At 38.0% G+C, this 18,754-nt stretch overlaps 1 protein-coding gene across 3 annotated transcripts in view; it reads right to left on the minus strand.

Annotated features, from left to right (window-relative positions):
• The window catches only part of UBE4B (ubiquitination factor E4B), a 122,702-nt gene that overhangs the window by 56,862 nt on the left and 47,086 nt on the right, over positions 1-18,754 (minus strand). Inside the window, exons 3-8 of one of the 3 annotated variants that reach the window (XM_070511134.1) lie at positions 12,385-12,520; positions 5,995-6,082; positions 4,518-4,662; positions 2,638-2,866; positions 1,766-2,176; positions 882-1,019 (exon numbers count right to left, since the gene is read on the minus strand). In XM_070511134.1, coding sequence (XP_070367235.1) covers positions 882-1,019; positions 1,766-2,176; positions 2,638-2,866; positions 4,518-4,662; positions 5,995-6,082; positions 12,385-12,520 — 1,147 coding nt within the window. The remainder of the gene's footprint in view (positions 1-881; positions 1,020-1,765; positions 2,177-2,637; positions 2,867-4,517; positions 4,663-5,994; positions 6,083-12,384; positions 12,521-18,754) is intronic. The other 2 variants (XM_044769649.2, XM_014849839.3) reach the window with 2 other exon arrangements.

An 18,754-nucleotide genomic window follows, 5' to 3' on the forward strand; every position in this document is an offset into this window, starting at 1 on the left:
GTGTACCTAACTCCTACTGCTGTCTATTTATAGCCTGGAGTTATTTTTGGACAGTGTTGGGCATAAATACCAACTCAGTCCAGAGGAAACTTCAATTTAAGAGCAAAATTTTAAGACCATGAGTCAGAAGGTCAGAAAGAAGATGCTATTACATTTTCTTACTCAAAGTCACCTAGAAAATCCAACTAGTCTTTTTCACTTGGTTTTTGGGGTGAACACCATGAACAATGTTTTAGCTTCTGCTGCCATTCCAAAGGCCACCTCAACAAACAGGGTCTAGCTTCACTGAGGTCGAGGGGGTTATTAGCAAAATTTAAGTTCAGAAGTGAAAGTAGAATCACAGTTACACCAGGCAGTATGACCCCAAGTGTTCTTCAATGGACTGCCCAGGCTGAGCTGGGGCAAGACACACATACACGTGTGCACACGCATGCGTGCACGTTCCAGCTCCTAAATAGCAGCAATCCGTGTAACTGTACATAAGAAAACATGCCTCACAGGGGACATGTTGCTCATGTCTGGTAGCTCATAAGAACACTCTGACAATAGATGGATGAAGGGTCCCTCATCTTAGATCTAAGGGTGAGTGAACTTGACGACTGATCTTTAACCTGTTGCTCATGTTTCTGACAAATGATTATACAAAAGTTTTCCTCCAAACTTACCAGACAACAACCGTCAAAATTTTCCTATGTGTAACTTTACCCCATGATAAGGTCCTAAAATTTCAGTACATGCAAGTTCTCACATCTTGACTCTCCAGGTCGCCTCATCTGACCCTATCCTGTTTGGATTCAAAGCATATCTCTAATCAGAGCTTATGACAGTTAGTTCCTAAGCACCTATGCACATGCAGGGGTAAGACTCCACTCCTCTGATACCTGGACCCAAACTGGACACAAGAAAACTCATCACCACCACCACCACCTTCATCATCACCATCATCATCTTCTTCATCTTCGTCACTACTGTCCCCAGAAAGTGCGAGGAAGAGGAGGGAGAAAGGGCTGTCGCACATACTACCACAACAAAAGCAAAAAAGGTCATCAGGGAACAAGGGAAAAACAAGAGGGGGAAAGCTTCTGCAACTGTTGTCCCTTTTTAATTAAATCTTATGCTAAAAGTCCTGTCTACTGACATGCAGGAAAATAATTCACCGACATTACAGAAATGCATAGGTACATTTGAGAGGAAGGGCACTGGATTGATGGAATTCTGACACTGCTTCTTTCCAAGAGGCGGAAATCAAAGTGTCAAGGCACAAACTCTGGCCTAGCCTCAGTGACCAGAGGTAAGGGACACCAGGCCCAGATTTGCTCCCACAACCCCTTGCTCTGACTGCATTTCAGCTATGATTGGCAACATTACAAAAAGTTGAAAAGTGGTCCTGCGAGCCCCAACTCTCAAATACAAACTGCCCACAGTCTCTGAAACTCATTTGTAATGAGGAATGACATGTGAACTAGATTTCAAAAAACTAAGTTACTTTTCTTTGTACAGGAAGGAGGAAGAGTGAAGAAAAAAGAAGGGAAGAAAGGGACTCAAAACAGAGCGACCCATACTTTCTGATGCTATCAAAGCTGGCAGAAGAATGGACTTGGGTGCGGTGTGAGCCTACCAAACTAGTTAGACACACGGGTTAATCACCCAAAACAGAAAAACACACGTAACTGAGGTCAGTGTCGCACAACAGTTCTTCCAAACCATGTTAATCTCCTTTGCCTGCACTGCAAACGCACACCCAACTCTCCTGCTGAATAAATACCTAGGAGAAATCCTTAGGGAGGAGGGACGTCTGCTCACAGCACTGGGTGAGGCGGACAGTAGAGGTGGCCCCATGCTGGTGGGTCTCTGTCTGGAAGAGCTGGCAGGCACTGCTTGAGGGCTACTAGCGAGGGCAGGGAGGCGTGGTGAGCTAGACAGAATGGAGGTGCCCGAGGACCGCGTGGTAGGAGAAGTTGAAGACCCCCAGGGGTGGGTGACAGTGTAGGGGCGATATCGTGGAGACGAGGGCTGGCTTCCTGCAGCAGTCCCGGAAGCAGCACTATGAGGACTGAGGGAAATGGACGGCACAGCCATGTGGCTGGCTGCACGGGAAGGTGAGGCAAAAGAAGGACGCATCATTGGCACAGAGCTCCAGAAACTCATACTGGAAGCTGGGCTAGTTTCATAGAGGCTAAATTAGTAGAGAAAGGGAGGAAAGAAGAGAAAATTGAAGAAAAACTTGAGATAAATAACTAAAATGGAAAATAAAGCTTTTACAGGACTGTATCGTTATACTTCATATTGTTGAGTATTCAAGTATATAAATCTTTCAGATACTTATCTAAATAATTATAACTTAATTACTGTACTGATCTAGAGGCCACACATAAAATATAATAAAACCCTCTTTCCAAAGAATAATGTACTATATTCAGCCATTTGTTTCTAAAATTTAATATACCAATAGCCTAACCATGGAAAGCCAGAGACCAATCTGGAAAAGACAATACCTCCTGCAATGACTACATCCATGCCCCAAACACGATACATGCCATAACGCATGACACAAGCCCGTGAATGAACGCTCCCTTCTCTTACATACTTCATGGCTATTTTACCACCAATTAGATGCGCAAAAAGAACCACACTGACCTAGACAAAGAGCTGGCACTGAAGGAACCCAAACTGCAGAACATCGGGCTTGTTCCTGGATTGGAGCCAGTATTCAGCATGAGATTTCTGTCTGGTGACCGAGCTGCCGCTGCAATTGGCTGTGACGTGGCTGTCAGACTGGCAAACGGGTTTTCATCTCTAGTCTGAGTGGACATCATTAGCACTTCCATTAAAATCTGGCCAATCAAGTCCTTAAAATCAGAGAACACTGTTGGAAAGGCAGAATAAAGACGAGATTATACATGGTTCTTAACATATACAGTCCTTGAATAAGCCAAAGTGAACCAGAGGTTCAATGTGGTACCCAGATTGGATTCTGGAACAGGAAAAGGGCATCAGTGGAAAACCTGGTGAAACTCAAATAAGGTCTGGAGTTTAGTTAATAGTTTTGACAAATATACTCTGGTTATGTAAGATGTTAACATTAGGGGAAACTGGGAGAAGCATATACAGGAACTTCCTGTATTACCTCTAAAACTTTTCTGTAAATCTGAAATTATTGCAAAATACAAAGGTTATTTAAAAAAAACTGGAGCATAGTCAATAAGTGTCACTGCTGATATATATTAACTATAGAAAGAAGCTACTCTCAACTACAGAAGTTAGTTTATCATACTAGAAATGCAAATGGGTTAATATTTCTTTGCCTATATATGTTTGGTATACAGTAAAACTATTAAGTACGAATTCAAAATACTTTATGAAAGGTCTAATATTAGTCACAATCTGGCTTCCTGGAGCAGATTCTATTTCCTAGCTTCTTTCTTATTCTTGGTAGCTCCTGAACGCTTTACTGAACGTCTTCACATACTTTTTAAAAACGGCTAAAGTTCTAACCCATGTAAATCTTATTTGGTTATTAAAAATTACCAATTATATATGTACAAGAGAGATTTGAGAATCTTAAGATTTACAATAAGAATAATAACAAGTGGCAGGGTTTTGAAACACATGGTTGCTAAGCTCACCTCTATAACCAGTTAATAAGAAGATCCCAGTAAAATCAGAAGTTAATTATCCAAGTGCCAGGAACATAGGGGACTATTTTTTTGCCATGGAAGATAGGCAGCAGAGGAAAAGGAAAGGCAATCTCCTGGATGTTCATGCATTCATTTAAAATACATTTATTGAGGGATTGTTAAGTGCAGGGTACCCTTTGAGGCACTGGGGATACATCAGTGAGCAAAACAGACAAGAATTCCTGCCACCAGGGAGGTTATATTCTCATGATATGCAAAAGAACTCTTGGACACACCTCCCCAAACTCTTCTGTATTCCAAATGACTGCCATAAAGAAAAGTGACAGTGCCATGTAATGCTCCTATCTTGCTAAGAGTTTTATTAATTTCTTTTAAGTGTGGTTTAGTATAGTCTCTTAAAATGGAATCATGGAAACACAGCAAAATATCAAAATGTTCTATCTTGCTAACCAATTTAATCAAGCAGATTTACTCAACTGTCTACACATGACCTGGTAGGCACTGAAAGCAGGTACAGGTCACACACAGCACCCCTCTCAGGATCCCTGGAGACTACCCAGTACACTCCCACTTTATAAGAGGCACTAATGCTCTCCAAGCACCTTATTATTGAAAACGAAAAACTTCAACCCTGAGACTATAGAGAACATTAACCTTATTTATGTAGTTTTCCTTTAGAGAAAATATGAAAATAATTTGTCAGTAAGATCAGTGGAAAGTGGCCAAATAGCAGCGTCCTCATCAAGAAGTACCCCTGTAATCAAAAATACAACCCCACAGCAAGATACAGTGAATGTGGATAACAGAGAGGGACAAAAGATCTTCCATTCTTGTTTCTCCTAAGTACTCCGAAACAAGACAGCTGAGATAGATTCCTACCTTCTTTTGGGTTCTGCTTAAATTGTGCAGAAAGAGAAGAAAGAAAGATGACATCTCTGTCCCGGTCCTTCCAGGAGACACGAAAGATCTTACAGACCAGCTGCAAGGCCTGTTCTTCAGACACTTCAGAACCTGATGAAGGCTCCTTGTAAGGAAGAAGATTTGGAAGTTAATTTCAAGTAGTAGGAGGTATGAGTTAGACTTCAATAGAAATACTTAATTCTGATTTAACTCCTTTATTAATGAGGATATTTTAGAAACACATAAAACTATTCATCTACTGATTTAGGGGAAAATAACCTTGTTTCTATGACTTCAAAGTTACATGTAGGTTACATGAGCTGACAACACAATCTACAAGGGGGAGTATAAAAGAGCAAGAGCATTATCAGGAATCGCCACAGAGGAAATGTGGTAAAGAAGGTACACAGATCATATTTATTTACTTTTCTGAATGCCAAAGGACAGGTTAACATTCTAGGTACATAACTAATTTTCCTCCAGAAATTCTTCCAGAATTTAATGCTGCTTACAACTTTCCATCACAGATAAAATATCACATATAAAAGAAATTTGTAGACATGAAAGAACTATACAAAATAAAGCATCGCACCACCAGGAGGCTACAGTCCAACTGCCAATGATCATCAACAACTGCTGCTCATCACTGATAATCACTGAACAGAAAGTGATGCAATTACCTAGACCAGTTCTACACCAGCGCACCAAAAAAAAAACCCTTTTTCTAAATACAAGGAACTAAGTTCAGATTATAACAAAATATAAAGACCTCATGTTTTCAAAAAGCTTCTACTTGCTACTAGATTCCACATATTCTTTTTTTTAAGTAATTCTTTTTTTTTTTTTTAAAGATTGGCACCTGAGCTAACAACTATTGCCAATCTTCAGCTCCCCAAAGCCCTGCAGGACACAGTTGCATATTCTAGTTGTGAGTGCCTCTGGTTGTGCCATGTGGGACGCCACCCCAGCAGGGCCTGATGGGCGATGCCATGTCCGCGCCTGAGATCAGAACCGGGGAAAACTCGGGCAGCCGAAGTGGCCGAACTTAACCACTGGGGCCGGCCCCTCCACATAGTCTTGCTTCAATTCCCAGTCATTTTCCTTCGAATACGACCAAAGGTGTGAGGAGCTACTTGCTTAAGCAAAAGACCGACAGAAAAAAATTCAAAGTAGCTCTAAATTAATTCCCATTACAAACTAAATTCACTGATAAAAACATACACCTGAGACAAAGATAACTGAAGGATTTTAAGACTGAGTTATACTCCAATTAACAGGGGCAATCTAGGCTACCTATTTTTCCTCAAAAGAAAAAACCAATCACCTAAAAGGGATTTGCTGATTTGGGGGGGGGGGGGGGGCATTCTAACAGGCTCTCCAGATGCGAGATGTGCAATAGTGTTTATTTATTTTACCTGTACTAAAAACAGAAGCAAGGGCTTCATCTCTTACCAACCTTATCGCTGAGGCTCCTTTTTTCTCTTCGATCATTTTCATCAACCTCCATATTTTCAATTCCTGAATCCACATCCACCTGGGACATGCTTTAAGTATAAAAGACAAGTAAGTCTTTTACCTTTTATAAATCCACCCAATGACATAGCTGCTGGTTGAGGAAAAGTTTTAAAATATCAATCAAAATCAGTTAGGAAAGCAAGATAATAAAGGTTCATCTTTTTTCTCATGAACTTTTAAGAGCTCTTCATATGTTAGGATATAAACACTCTGTCTATTGTACTTGTTGGAAATATTTTTCCCAAGTAGTCATTTTCTTAGGCTCACTTTGAAAAAAAACAACAACTAATAATTACAGCAGATTTTCTATACACATTATTTTTAAATGTTATACCATCAGTCAGAGCCTAATTATAAAATCTGGTTAAAAATATATATTATTTTTCCCCACATTAAATAAATAATTGTCCTAGTACCAGTTATGGAAACGAGCATCCCTTTTATACTAATATGAACTCCTCTATGTCATATGTGTGTGGGTCTATTTCTGGACGCTAATTTCTGTTCCATTAGACAACTTGTCTGTCCCTGAGCCAATACCACTCTATCTTACTTACTAAAACTTCACAATAAGTCTTGATATCTCCTAGGTCAATGCCTCCACTCTGTTCTTCTACTTCCAGAATCTTGGCCATTCTCAGCCCTTTGCTCTTCCATACATACTCAAGAATCAGCTTAACAGGTTCTTAAAATTCCTGTTGGGATTATGACTACAATTTCATTGGCTCTATTGGGGAGAAATGACGACATTATGTTATTGAGTCTATCGATGGAGAAGGTTTCTCCCCAAGTATTTAGGCCTTCCTTATGGTCTTTCAATAACCTTTTAAAATTTTCCCCATAAGTCTTTCACTTCTTTTGCTAAATTTGTACATAGGTACCATATATTTTTTAATGAACTTGTGAACAGTACCTTTTCAAAAATTAAGTTTTCTAATTTTTTTGTTGCTAGTACATAGTAATCTAACTGATTTTAGATGTAGACGTCTTACAAGCAACTTGTTTACTGATACATAGGGTTTACTAGGTAGATTATCATTTTATCTCCAAATAATAACTGTTTTGTTTCTTCCACTCCAATTCTTATTTGTTTTACTATACTGGGTAGGATCCACATGTGGAACAGAAACAGAAATAGCAGTCACCCGTGTTCTTATTCCTGATTTTAAAGAGTGTTTCTAATTTCTCACCACTGAATATGAGAGTTGCTACAGGTTTTTGGAAGATTTCCTTTATATTAATCAGAATAAGATAGGCCATGCTGTGGTAACACATACACTCTGAAATCTTAGAGGTTTAACACTGTAAGGGTTTGTTTCTTGCTTACGCAAAGTCTGATGAGAGTGAAGCATCCTTACTCCATCTTTAATCTATGCCATCTGCAATACACAGCCTCCAAGGTCACTGGAGCAAGAGAAGAGAGGGATGGAGGAGGAACATCGGCTCAAGTGCCTTCGCCTAAAAGTGACACATGTCACTTCCACTCACAGTCTACTGGACAGAATTAATGACTTGGCCCCAATCTAACTGCAAAGGAGACTGGAAACGCAGGGGAACAAATAGGATATTTGGTGAACTCTCTGCCATACTGTCGGTTTAAGAATGCACCTTCCTGTTTCCTGTTTGCTAGGATTTTTATCATGAACCAATGTTGAATTTTATCAAAGTTTCACAACTCCCATGATTATACGGCTTTTCTCTTTAATACGCCATGTAGTGAACAATATTTATAGATTTTTCTAATGGTAAAGCACCCTTGCATTCCTGAGATAAACCCAAGTTGATCATGTAATCTTGTTATATCAAACTAAAATTTTAATTCAAATATCTATAAGGAAATGTGCAAAGATGACCATAAGTATTTGGCTGAACAGTCTCACAAAGGAGACATACTAATGTAATCAGCACCCAGTCAAGAAACAGAACATTACCAGCACCCCAAAAGCCTCCCTTCTGACCCTTCCAATCACTATTACACTGGCCCACAGTAGCCTGGCATCTAGCCCCATAGATGTTCTGTCTGTTTTTTAGGTGTTGCAGTATTTGATTTATCAATATCTTAAGATTTTCGCAAAGATGTTCATGAATATGATTACCATGTAATTAACTTTCTTCTTTTATATTATTCTTGTCTGGTTGTGATATTAAGGTCATACAGACTCATAAATTAAACTGGTAAGTGTTCTCTATTTTTTAAAATTATCTGGGAAAATTTGTGTAAAGTTGGAATGGTAGAACTACCTATAAAACCACATGAGGAAGGTGCTTTCTTTGGGAAATTTTAAAATACTGATTCATCTCATGTTTTTTGATTATTCAGGCTCTCTCTTCCTGAGTCAATTTTGGGACAATTATGTTTTTCTAGGATTTTATTTTCATCTGAATTTTCAAATTTATTTGTACATTTACATTTTTCTTGGAATTCTCTTTTTCACTAACAATTATCACTGAGAGCCCTTTCTATGCAGGCATTGTTCTAGGTGTCTGAGATGTCAATGAACAAGAGAGCAAAAAATCCCTGGGTCACGGAGCTCACATTCTAGTTAGAAGGAGAAAGATGATAAACAATAAACATAATAAATAAGCAGAGCACCTAGTATAATGATAAATACTATAGAAAAATTAAAGGAAAAAAGAGCAGGGAAAAGGCAATTGAGAATGCAGGGTTTTCCATTAAATGGGGTGAGCCTCACTGAGAAATGCCATAGTGGTAAAAATATGAAGGAGGGTTCACCAAGCACATATCCAGGGGAATAGTATTCCAAAGAAAGGATTTTTATTCCCAATATTTATTTGTAGTATTCTCTTTTTCCTTTTTAATTTATTATAGCTTTATATTTTCTTCTAAGGACCACTTTACCTATAATACACAAATCATCATATGAAATATTTGTTATTGTTCAGTTCTAGATACTTTCAAATTTCCATTATGATTTCTTCTTTCACCTGTATTTAGAAGTATCCTCCGTTTTTAAAATTTCCAAACGTATGAGAGTTTTTGTAAAGTTTTTTCCCTACATTGATTATCTAACCTAATGTACTAGTCAGAAAACATGATCTGTATGACTCTAACTCCTGAAACTTTTTGGTTGATGGGTATCAGAAAAGAATGTATATTTTCCAACTGCACAGTACAAAGTTGTGTATCTTCAATTAAATCAAGCTTGTTAGCTGTTGTTTAATTTGTCCATATGCTTACTGATGCGTATTCTCTTTGATCTTTCATGGCTGAAAAGTCATGTTAAAAATCTCCCATTATGATTATGTATGTGTCAGTTTCTTCTAGTTCTACCAATATTTGCTTTATTACATATTGCTGTTACGTTACCAAATGCATATACTTTGGAAACTATTACATCCTACTGGTAAACTAAACACTTATTATATAGTGCCTACTTCTAGTTTATTTCTATTCTACTTTGGACGTTAAAGTCTAAAGTATTAAAATGTTTACCCAAATTTTCTTTTGTTAAGTATTTGCCTGGTATATTTGCTCTTTCTTTTACTTTCAACCTTTCTGTAACCTAATGTTTCAGGTATGCTTTCTGTAAACAAGGATAAAGCTGGGTTCTATTTTGTTTTCAATCGAACCTATGTCTTTTCACTGTGATTTATTGTGATTACTGACCTATTTTCATTTCTTTTAACCATCTTATTTTGTGCTGTTTGTCTCCTTAAAAATTTGTGTTTCTTTCTTCCCTTTCTTTGAATTGACTTAAATCCCCAAATTTCCTCACCTCTGTTCCATATTTTCCCTTTACTGGTTTGGAAGATATATTCTACTTCCATTGTTTTAATGGTTACTCTTGAAATTTTATCTAGTATTCTTAACTAAAACTAAAAGCTGGCCAGTCTTTATCCCTCTCCCAAGTATACAAGGATCTCAGAGCTCACTCTCATCACTCCCCTTCTGACTCACCTGCTATTGCTCTCTAGCATGTAAGACCTACCCAATATTTTTTACTTCTCTTCCCCAATATTATTTTATACACTATTATTGTTTTATACCATCAGTGTTTGTTTAGATTTACCACGTTTATTACTTTCTTCACTCATCCTTCCTTCTTGCATTTCAGACATTAGTCCTGAGATCATTTTCCTTCTTCTTAAACTACATCTGTTAAAAGTTGGGGTCTTCTGGTGGCAGACTATCAAGTTGTTTTTGTTTGTTTGTTTGTTTTTTAAATCTATAAATGTCTTTATTTCACCCCTGCTCTTAAAAGATTTTTATAGGCGCTGGCCCTGTGGCCGAAGGGTTAAGTTTACACGCTCTGCTTTAGCGGCCCAGGGCTTTGCCAGTTCAGATCCGGGGCATGGACCTAGCAGTGCTCTTCAGGCCATGCTGAGGCAGCGTCCCACACAGCAGAACCAGAAGAACCTGCAACTAGAACATACAACCATGTACTGGGGGGCTTTGGGGAGAAGGGAAAAAAAGGAAGATTGGTAACAGATGTTAGCTGTTAGCTCAGGGCCAATCTTTAAAAAAAAAAAAAAAAGATAGTTCCACAGGGGTACACAATTCCCAGTTGACAGTCACTCTCTTTCAGCATTTAATGCTATTATTCCACCATCTCCTGGCTTCCATCATTGAGACATCTAACTGTCATTCTTTTATAGATAAGCCCTCCTTTCTCCCTGGCTGCTTTAAAGGCCTTTGTTTTTGCCATTCTGCAATTTTACTATAAGATGTCTAGATGTGAACTTTTCTGTTTAACCCACTTGCAAGTTGCTGGGTTTCCTGAATCTGAGGATTCCTATCACTTATCAACTCTAGAAAAATTCTCAGCCACTTATTTTTTCAATAATGGCTTCCAAACCAGTAGAGTAAAAAACGTGGAATAAGGAGGGAGCTGGGGAATCTCTCCAAGTCTCTCTAGTCTCTCCTTTCGATATTTCTATTAGATATATATTGGATCTGTGTCCTCTATATTTCTAAATATCTTCCATCTCTTTTCTCTTTGTGGTGCACTCTGGAAATTCCTTCAGCTCTATCATTTCATTTGTTAATTGTCTCTAGCTATGTCTAATCCACTGTTTAACTCATCTATCAAGTTTTCAGTTTGAATTATCTTTTCATTTCTAGAGATTGCTTTTGGTTCTTTTTCATACGTATTGGTTGTTTTTATAGTCGCCTGCCCCTTATTCTTTTCAATTCCCTTTCGAATTTATTCAAAGATACATACTTTATATTCTGTAACTGATAATTCCAAAATCCCAAAATCTCTAGGTGAATAATTCTTGTTGTTAGTGATTCTGCTGACTCTTACTCATGGTAGCTTTTTTCTAGCGTGTTTTGTGATTTTTTTGACCATAAGCTCATGTTTCTTGGAAATTTTTCTAAGGAAATTCTCTGAAGACATGAGTAATTTATTTTTGCTTCTCCTAGATGCCTAAAGGCAGTGCAGGCCTGGGTCCATTGTATGACAATTCTTGGCTTGAGGTTTTTCAGACTATACCAATAGTGTAAATCTAGGTGCTAAACTCATATGAAAGTCACCTACCAGCCATGAAATTGGAGAGTTGACTTAATTTTTCAAAAATATGTATACTCAGAGCAAAAGTAATAAAAACACAATCGTTTTTATTCTTGGGGTTGATTTTTTTCTACTTCCTCTTTCCCCTGAGAGTGTAGTCCTTCCTGAATTCTTGCCTAATGTGGGTTTGTCTCTGATCTGGCCCCTCGCCCCAAACCCACCAAGTGCTGAAGCTCTATACCAGTGCTTCTCAACCTTTTTCACGTCATAACACACATAGAAAATGATATTTGTCTGGCCCACTGACATAAACAGAGGGGGCTGCTTGAGGGTAGAGGAGACAGGTCCTGAGGAAGGTCTGGCTTGCCCAAGGAACAAAGGTATCAACACGCAGCTACTCTATCACTCATTCTCAGCACACTTGCGGCACAGGAAGGCTGTGCTCGAGGACACTCTGATCCTGATGGCGCTCCGAGGGTATTTGGCTTACCTGTCTGTACCCTTCCAAACTTTTATATTTCACCAACCAATAAAAGTGTGAAGAAATGTTTAGGGACTGACATATGCTTGCTAACTTTCTATTTACTAAATAAGGACATTAAAAAAAAAACCAAACATTTTTTACTACCTACACCATTATTTCATAAAAGACATTTCAACACCAAAAACATACAAAGGCATAAAGAATATTTCAGAACAATACAAAGACCTTAAAATGTAATAAATTTCACTCTCATTTACTAAGGACTGCACGGATCTCTGGCTGGCATTTGAGAGTACTGGACTAGAGACTAAAGTGAATGGGTCCTTCCCTTTCCATAAATAAAATAACTTACTGGAAAATTGGCTTACTTTACCTTTTCTCACAAGAGACACCGTCGATATCCATGCTCTGGGAACGAGACAGAGACTGAGATTGTGTTTCAAGGCTATTGGAGGGCGAGCTGCTGAGAGAACTGACTCCTTCACTGCTCTGGCTTCGATGGGCTACTCCTACACAGAAAAGACACGAAAGATTAAGTTCCAGGTGAAATAACATTAAAGCCATTTGTATGGCAACAGGAAACACAACACAATCAGCACTCATACCATCACGATAGGCAACAACCGAGGAATTTCTATCAGAAGATTACACTACATGCGGAAGTAGTATTAAAGTCATAGGAACATTAGCAAGAAATCATAACTTATCAATATACGTCATATGAAGTCAGTAACAGAGCTACATCTGATAGCTAAAACTGACTCCCCATCACCTTTCTTTCACCACTTCAAACTATGGTCCCTGAATACAAATTAGCTTACGTGATATTCCAGAAAAATCCCTGAAATGTACCAAAATAAGATACATGAATGAATGGATATAGAGACACATAGATGGAGAGAAGTGTGATAAAGCAAACAGAGTAAAATGTTAATGGTAGAATCTAGATGGTGAGTACACGTGTTCACGTCAAAATTCTTTCAACTTTGCTGTATGCTTAACATTTTCATAACGAAATGTTGAAAACCTGTAAATAGACTCATATAAATCATATCCTTAAATACAGTCAATCCACTTATTGACTGAACATCTTATCTGTGATAGTTCGAGGAAAATCAAAAAACCTGACACTCTTGCCCTCGCAGAGCTCACAGTGTGGTGAACCACTGCCATGAGTGCAGGCACAGATAACTTCTCATCAAGGTCTTTACAACCACGTTTTGCACAGAATTTCAAAAATTACTTCAACTTCACGAATATCCTTCCACAAAAAAAAGAAAAGTTTACCTAGGTATTTGCAAGTACTTTTAAAAAATATATACCTATGTTATTGAAAGGAAAATGAGACTCACATGTTTTAAAAAACAAAGCAACCTGAATTATCGTTTGTAGCTGATACAACCACCAAGTGGATAAAACTTTAACTCTCCCAGCATTCTAAGGAAGTAAACTTGCCACCCTTTAGTGTCTCTTCACTGAAGAACATTACAAAACATTTATGCATTCCTGACAGCAGGCTTTACACGTACTTGTTTATTAAAACTTTGGCAGAACTCATGAAGGAAAAGAGAAACTAAATTTTCACTATTCCTAGGTAGACTCAAGTAAAATACCAAAAGCATCTAACATAGTGAGAATCTGAAATAAGCTTATAGAAGACAGCAAAACTTTAAATTCACTAATTCAAGAAGTGTACCCCAAGGTAAACTCTCAATAAATATTTATTGAAGGAATAAATAATATAGCATCAATAACGTCCTTAGGAGAATGTGAGTTTACCTATCACAACGAAAGGCCTGACAATTTTTTTTTTTAAAGATTGGTGCCTGAGCTAACATCTGTTGCCAATCTTCTTTTTTCTTTTTTTTTTCTTCTTCTCCCCAAAGTCCCCCAGTACATGTTGTATATTCTAGTTGTAGGTCTTTCTGGCTCTGCTATATGGAACGCCACCTCAGCATGGCTTCATGAGCAGTGCTAGGTCCGCTCCTAGGATCTGAACCGGTGAAACCCTGCACCACCGAAGCGGAGCGTGCAAACTTAACCACTCGGCCACAGGGCCGGCCCCTTGACAATTTTTAATTAAAATTAATCAATAATAAAGTTCAACAATTTTTATGGGATATCAATTAAGCAGCTTTAAAATTTCTACCTGATAAAACCAGTTCTAAAATAAACTTATAATAAGTTGTTTGAAAAACTGTATTTGTAATATATTATGCTATATTATGTGTACAATAATCCTATAATAATATATTGTCAGAGTATACCATATAGTGTAATATACTGTAATTGCAATATATTTAAAAGACATCAAGGATATCATCTGAATTCTTTTTTTCTTGCACCCTCCATGTGATCTTCACATTCTGTGTCAAGTAGGGCAATTCTCTCCGGAATTAACTATATAGTGTTCCTCAATCTCTGTACATGATGTGGCCCCACGCCTTTCTTAAACTTAAAAAACAGACGGTCTCTTTGACTTTATTTAGAATCAATACAAATTAAATACGGTGACTAAAAACAAAGCAATTGTACAAAATATTGCTTTGTTTTCAAACCACACACACATACTTTTGTCATCTTACCCTCTCCCACCCCTAACTTGTGAAATCACAGTCAGGAAGCCAAGTTTTAAAACACAGATTTCTTTTTCCCCCCTCTTTCATCCTCATAAAGCCAGATATTAAAGAGTTACAACACAGACAGAACCTCTTTTGATCCTCTTTTAGATGATGAATAAAATCTCTACATATCAACTAAAAACCACATTTTCAAAAAGTGAGGGTGTGTAACAAAGAATGAAGAAAGCCACATCTGCTTAATATAACATGAACTAGAAACTTTCAAGATGGCAGCTTTCCAAACTTTTAAGACTGATAAGAGCTTGTTAAAGGTAAATTATGCATGCTGTGTGAGAAGGCCAGAATTTTAAAGAAAATAAGACGGATTTTATTTCTGTAAGATTTCCTCCTAGTACTGTAATATTTCCTGAATGATATTCTCTTTCAGGTATAAACTAGACCAAATGCCTATTTTTAAACTGTAACATTAGATCTATTCCAGTATTTTACATATACACATGCACACATGCACATAAGCTTGCCAAATTCTAGTATAAAAAGCAGCACAGAATTGCCAAAAAGGGCCTTAAAACCTCCATAAAGCTGTTTAAAAAGGGGAGGGGGTGACTTGGAAGATCTTGTCCACTCCTCTTCTTTTACAGATAATACTGAGATCTGCAAAGTCTAAGAACTTCCCTTAGGACCTTCAGCAAGTAAGAAACAGAGCAGATATTAAAACACAGGTCTCCTACTCCAAAGATAATACTGCTCTTTCCTCTACTCCACATTACTCAACAGTTCTTTGATCACAGCTATTTTAAACCAAAGCTATATGTTTTAAACATTCTAAAATTACAAAACTAAACTTAGAAAGATATTAGTGCTATAAAAGGAATCATTCATTCCTCTAATAATCAAAATTCTAAAGCTTATTTACACAGATCTTGACAATAAACTAAGCTAAAGGGTGAACATTCATGGAAAATACAAAGCGTACTCAGATGGTATTTGGCCAATATCAAACCTTATCCCCCAATACTACTTATAATGAGCATATTCTATTCCATAAAGCACACTGACATATTTGGTCAGCAGCTATTTTGTGGTGAAAACATTTTATTCTTGTGAATGAACACAAATAAAATGAAATTTCAAACCTTTGAAGAAAAATAGTACAATCTAAAATACTGGGACAAGAAAACCAACAACTCAAATTAGAAAACTGCTTTCATCTTCATATTTATGAGATACAGGAGTCCTTTCCTCAGTGTCAAAAGGGGGAATCACACAGAGAAGCACCATCTGGAGTCAAAAGACCACAAATGCTCCTTGGAGAAATGGCTGAATCTAGGGTTGGGGCAGGGAATACACAAGATGAGACTGGACCATCTCATAGTGCCAGAAAGACAGGACTCAAAAAAAATAAAAGGATGGGCATGGCAAACATGGAGTCAACCCGAAAAGGCTCCCAATGGCCAAAGCTGGGACAATTTGTGTAAAATAAATAATGCAAAAACAAATCTAGTAATCTGGATTACAACTCAAAGTATAAAACAAATATACATGTGTTCATACTGATATAAGTAAGAATTAAATAAATAACCAGAGAGAAGGGATAAATGCTCTTTACAGATGAATTCCAAATACTACATGTAGATATCCCCTCCTCCAGGAGGGAAAGTTTAATCTCCACTGCCTGAGTAGAGGCTGGACTAGGAACTCCAGAGAAGTGAGGAGGAAAAAGGAAAAATCCTGCCTGCACACTGGAGAGACCTGGTGAACACCTGCTGAACCACGTGGTGAAGGTGAGCATCACCAGGGATGCTGTGTGGTCAGCACGCGCCCTGCGGCGATGTGATGAGAAGGGCACTTCACCTGTGTGACAGTCTTCCCCCAAACCCAAAACCCCAGTGTAATTGCAAGAAAAACACCAGATAAAGCCAAATTAACGGACTTCTACAAGGTATTCTTCAAAACTGTCAAGATAATGAAAAACACGGAAAGACAGAGACTGCCACAGACCAAAGGAGTCTAAGGAGACTGACGTTTAGTTACCAGTAACATGCCAAGGTTAATTTCTCAGTCAGTTATTTTTAAATTTTTTTAAATTAATTAATTAATTATTATTTATTTTTTTTTTTTGAGGAAGATTAGCCCTGAGCTAACATCTGCCGTCAATCCTCCTTTTTTTGCTGAGGAAGACAGGCCCTGAGCTAACTAACATCCGTGCCCATCTTCGTCTACTTTATATGCAGGACGCATACCACAGCATGGCTTGACAAGCAGTGCCATGTCTGCACCTGGGATCCAAACCTGTGAACCCCGGGCGGCCAAAGCAGAACATGCCAACTTAACCGCTGCGCCACCAGGCAGGCCCCAATTTCTCAGTTTTGACAAATGTACCAGATAGTACCATCAGGGGAAACTGGGCGAAGGATATATGGGAATTCTCTATACTATCTACGCAACTTTTCTATAAATCTAAAAAATAATTTAATAATAATTTTTGGAATAACCAAAATAAATGCTTATTTTACAAAAAGTCTAGGACTGGAACCCTGATTCCATGACTTCTACTTATGTGACCTTGAGCAAGTCACCTTATTAATATTTTCACTTACAAACTGATAATATTGTATCTGTGCAGCCTACTTCATAGTCCTGTTGTGAAGTTCCAATGAAATAACAAACGTGAATGTGTTTATAAACTAAACAGTCATACCTTTATGCATCAAACAAGAACGCAATGAGAAACAATGGCCAACCCCTAAGTTTAAAGAACAAGTTAGCCTTTGTTAACTCCATACTTGTTCTGGTCTAGTCCATTTTCAGCATGTCTAAGTACTAGATTAGAGATGGAGGCAAACTTACTCCATCAGTCTTCAATGACTTTTATCCCCAACCTATCAGTTCAAAGGATCGCAAGAAGTGTAACTCCTGCTGATCCACTGATGCTTCTATACTTAGAATAACACTTGTTTTAAAATTTCAAAATGAACAGATAATTGTAAATTATAGTCTACCTAACCCTTGTAGTTTAAAAAGGATATACACATATAACTGGATTTTGAGTTCCCTGAAATCACTCACTACACCTCAGTACCTTTCACACTAGGTATTTAATAAATATTCACTGATACAATAGGGCTTTAGAGGATGCTTTCCAAACTTATGGCTGCAGCCTCACACGGGACAGATGCTGTTGGTGAACGAGGTAACTTGTTAGGTCATTTAAGTTCTGAGTGCCTCCGTTTCTCTATCTGCAGAACGATGGGACTGAAGGAGAAAATCCCCAGCCTCTTCCAGTTCTATTAAAGTTAGAAAATAATGTGCTCAGTTAAAAATAAATGCTGCATAGTTTACAATAGCAAATCAAAACACTGTATTATTCATCCCCCTCCTAAAACATATACAAATTTCAGAAACAAAAGAAACCAAACCACTACAACACTGCATGGCTGACACTTTCTGAGGGCTTCACAAAGGCTCTCTCTTCACAAAGAGCTCGTTTCCTTCCTCTACCACCTTCAGTCACCTGACTTAGAACAATTGCCCATAATCAAGAGGCCTGGGACGATAGAGGCAACAATATATTTTATATCTTTCTTTAGGATCACAAAATCTCATGTCACTGGGAGAGGCAGAAGGGAACAAAGACGTTCTGCTGAGTTAAGGAAAGGGATGAAGGAGGCAACACGGAAAGGGTGTGGCTCAAGAGTCCACTTCAAGTGCCGAATCCTGCCAAACCGGAAGGACACAGCCTTGCTGGAGGCTGGTGAGCACTCAGAATTAAAGGCTCTTAAAGTGTGAACATTCAACTCTAAGCATCAAAGGTGACAGACCCTTCTGCACTCAAAGATTTCAAAACCTTAATTTTTCTTAAACTCATTCCTTTAGACTCCAGTTGGGAGACCAGAGGGAGATGGCAGGAAAAACTCCCAGCATATTCCCAAATCATCAGACTTTCCAGATACCTACTATGAGCTCACCAGATAAAAGAAATACAAGATAGCTTTATTCAGTTTCAATCTAGTTAGGAAAACAAGATAAATGCACACAAAACTAAGAATGGTTTGTGTGGCACAATCTGTAAGGGTTATAAGCATCCTGGGTCGAGCACGAAGTCTGGGATAGGAACAGAGAACATGCTCTGAAAATCAGGAAATGGAGTTACACCAAGAG

This window comes from Equus asinus, chromosome 5 (assembly GCF_041296235.1).
Source record: "Equus asinus isolate D_3611 breed Donkey chromosome 5, EquAss-T2T_v2, whole genome shotgun sequence".
In the NCBI taxonomy this organism is placed as follows: Eukaryota; Metazoa; Chordata; class Mammalia; order Perissodactyla; family Equidae; genus Equus; species Equus asinus.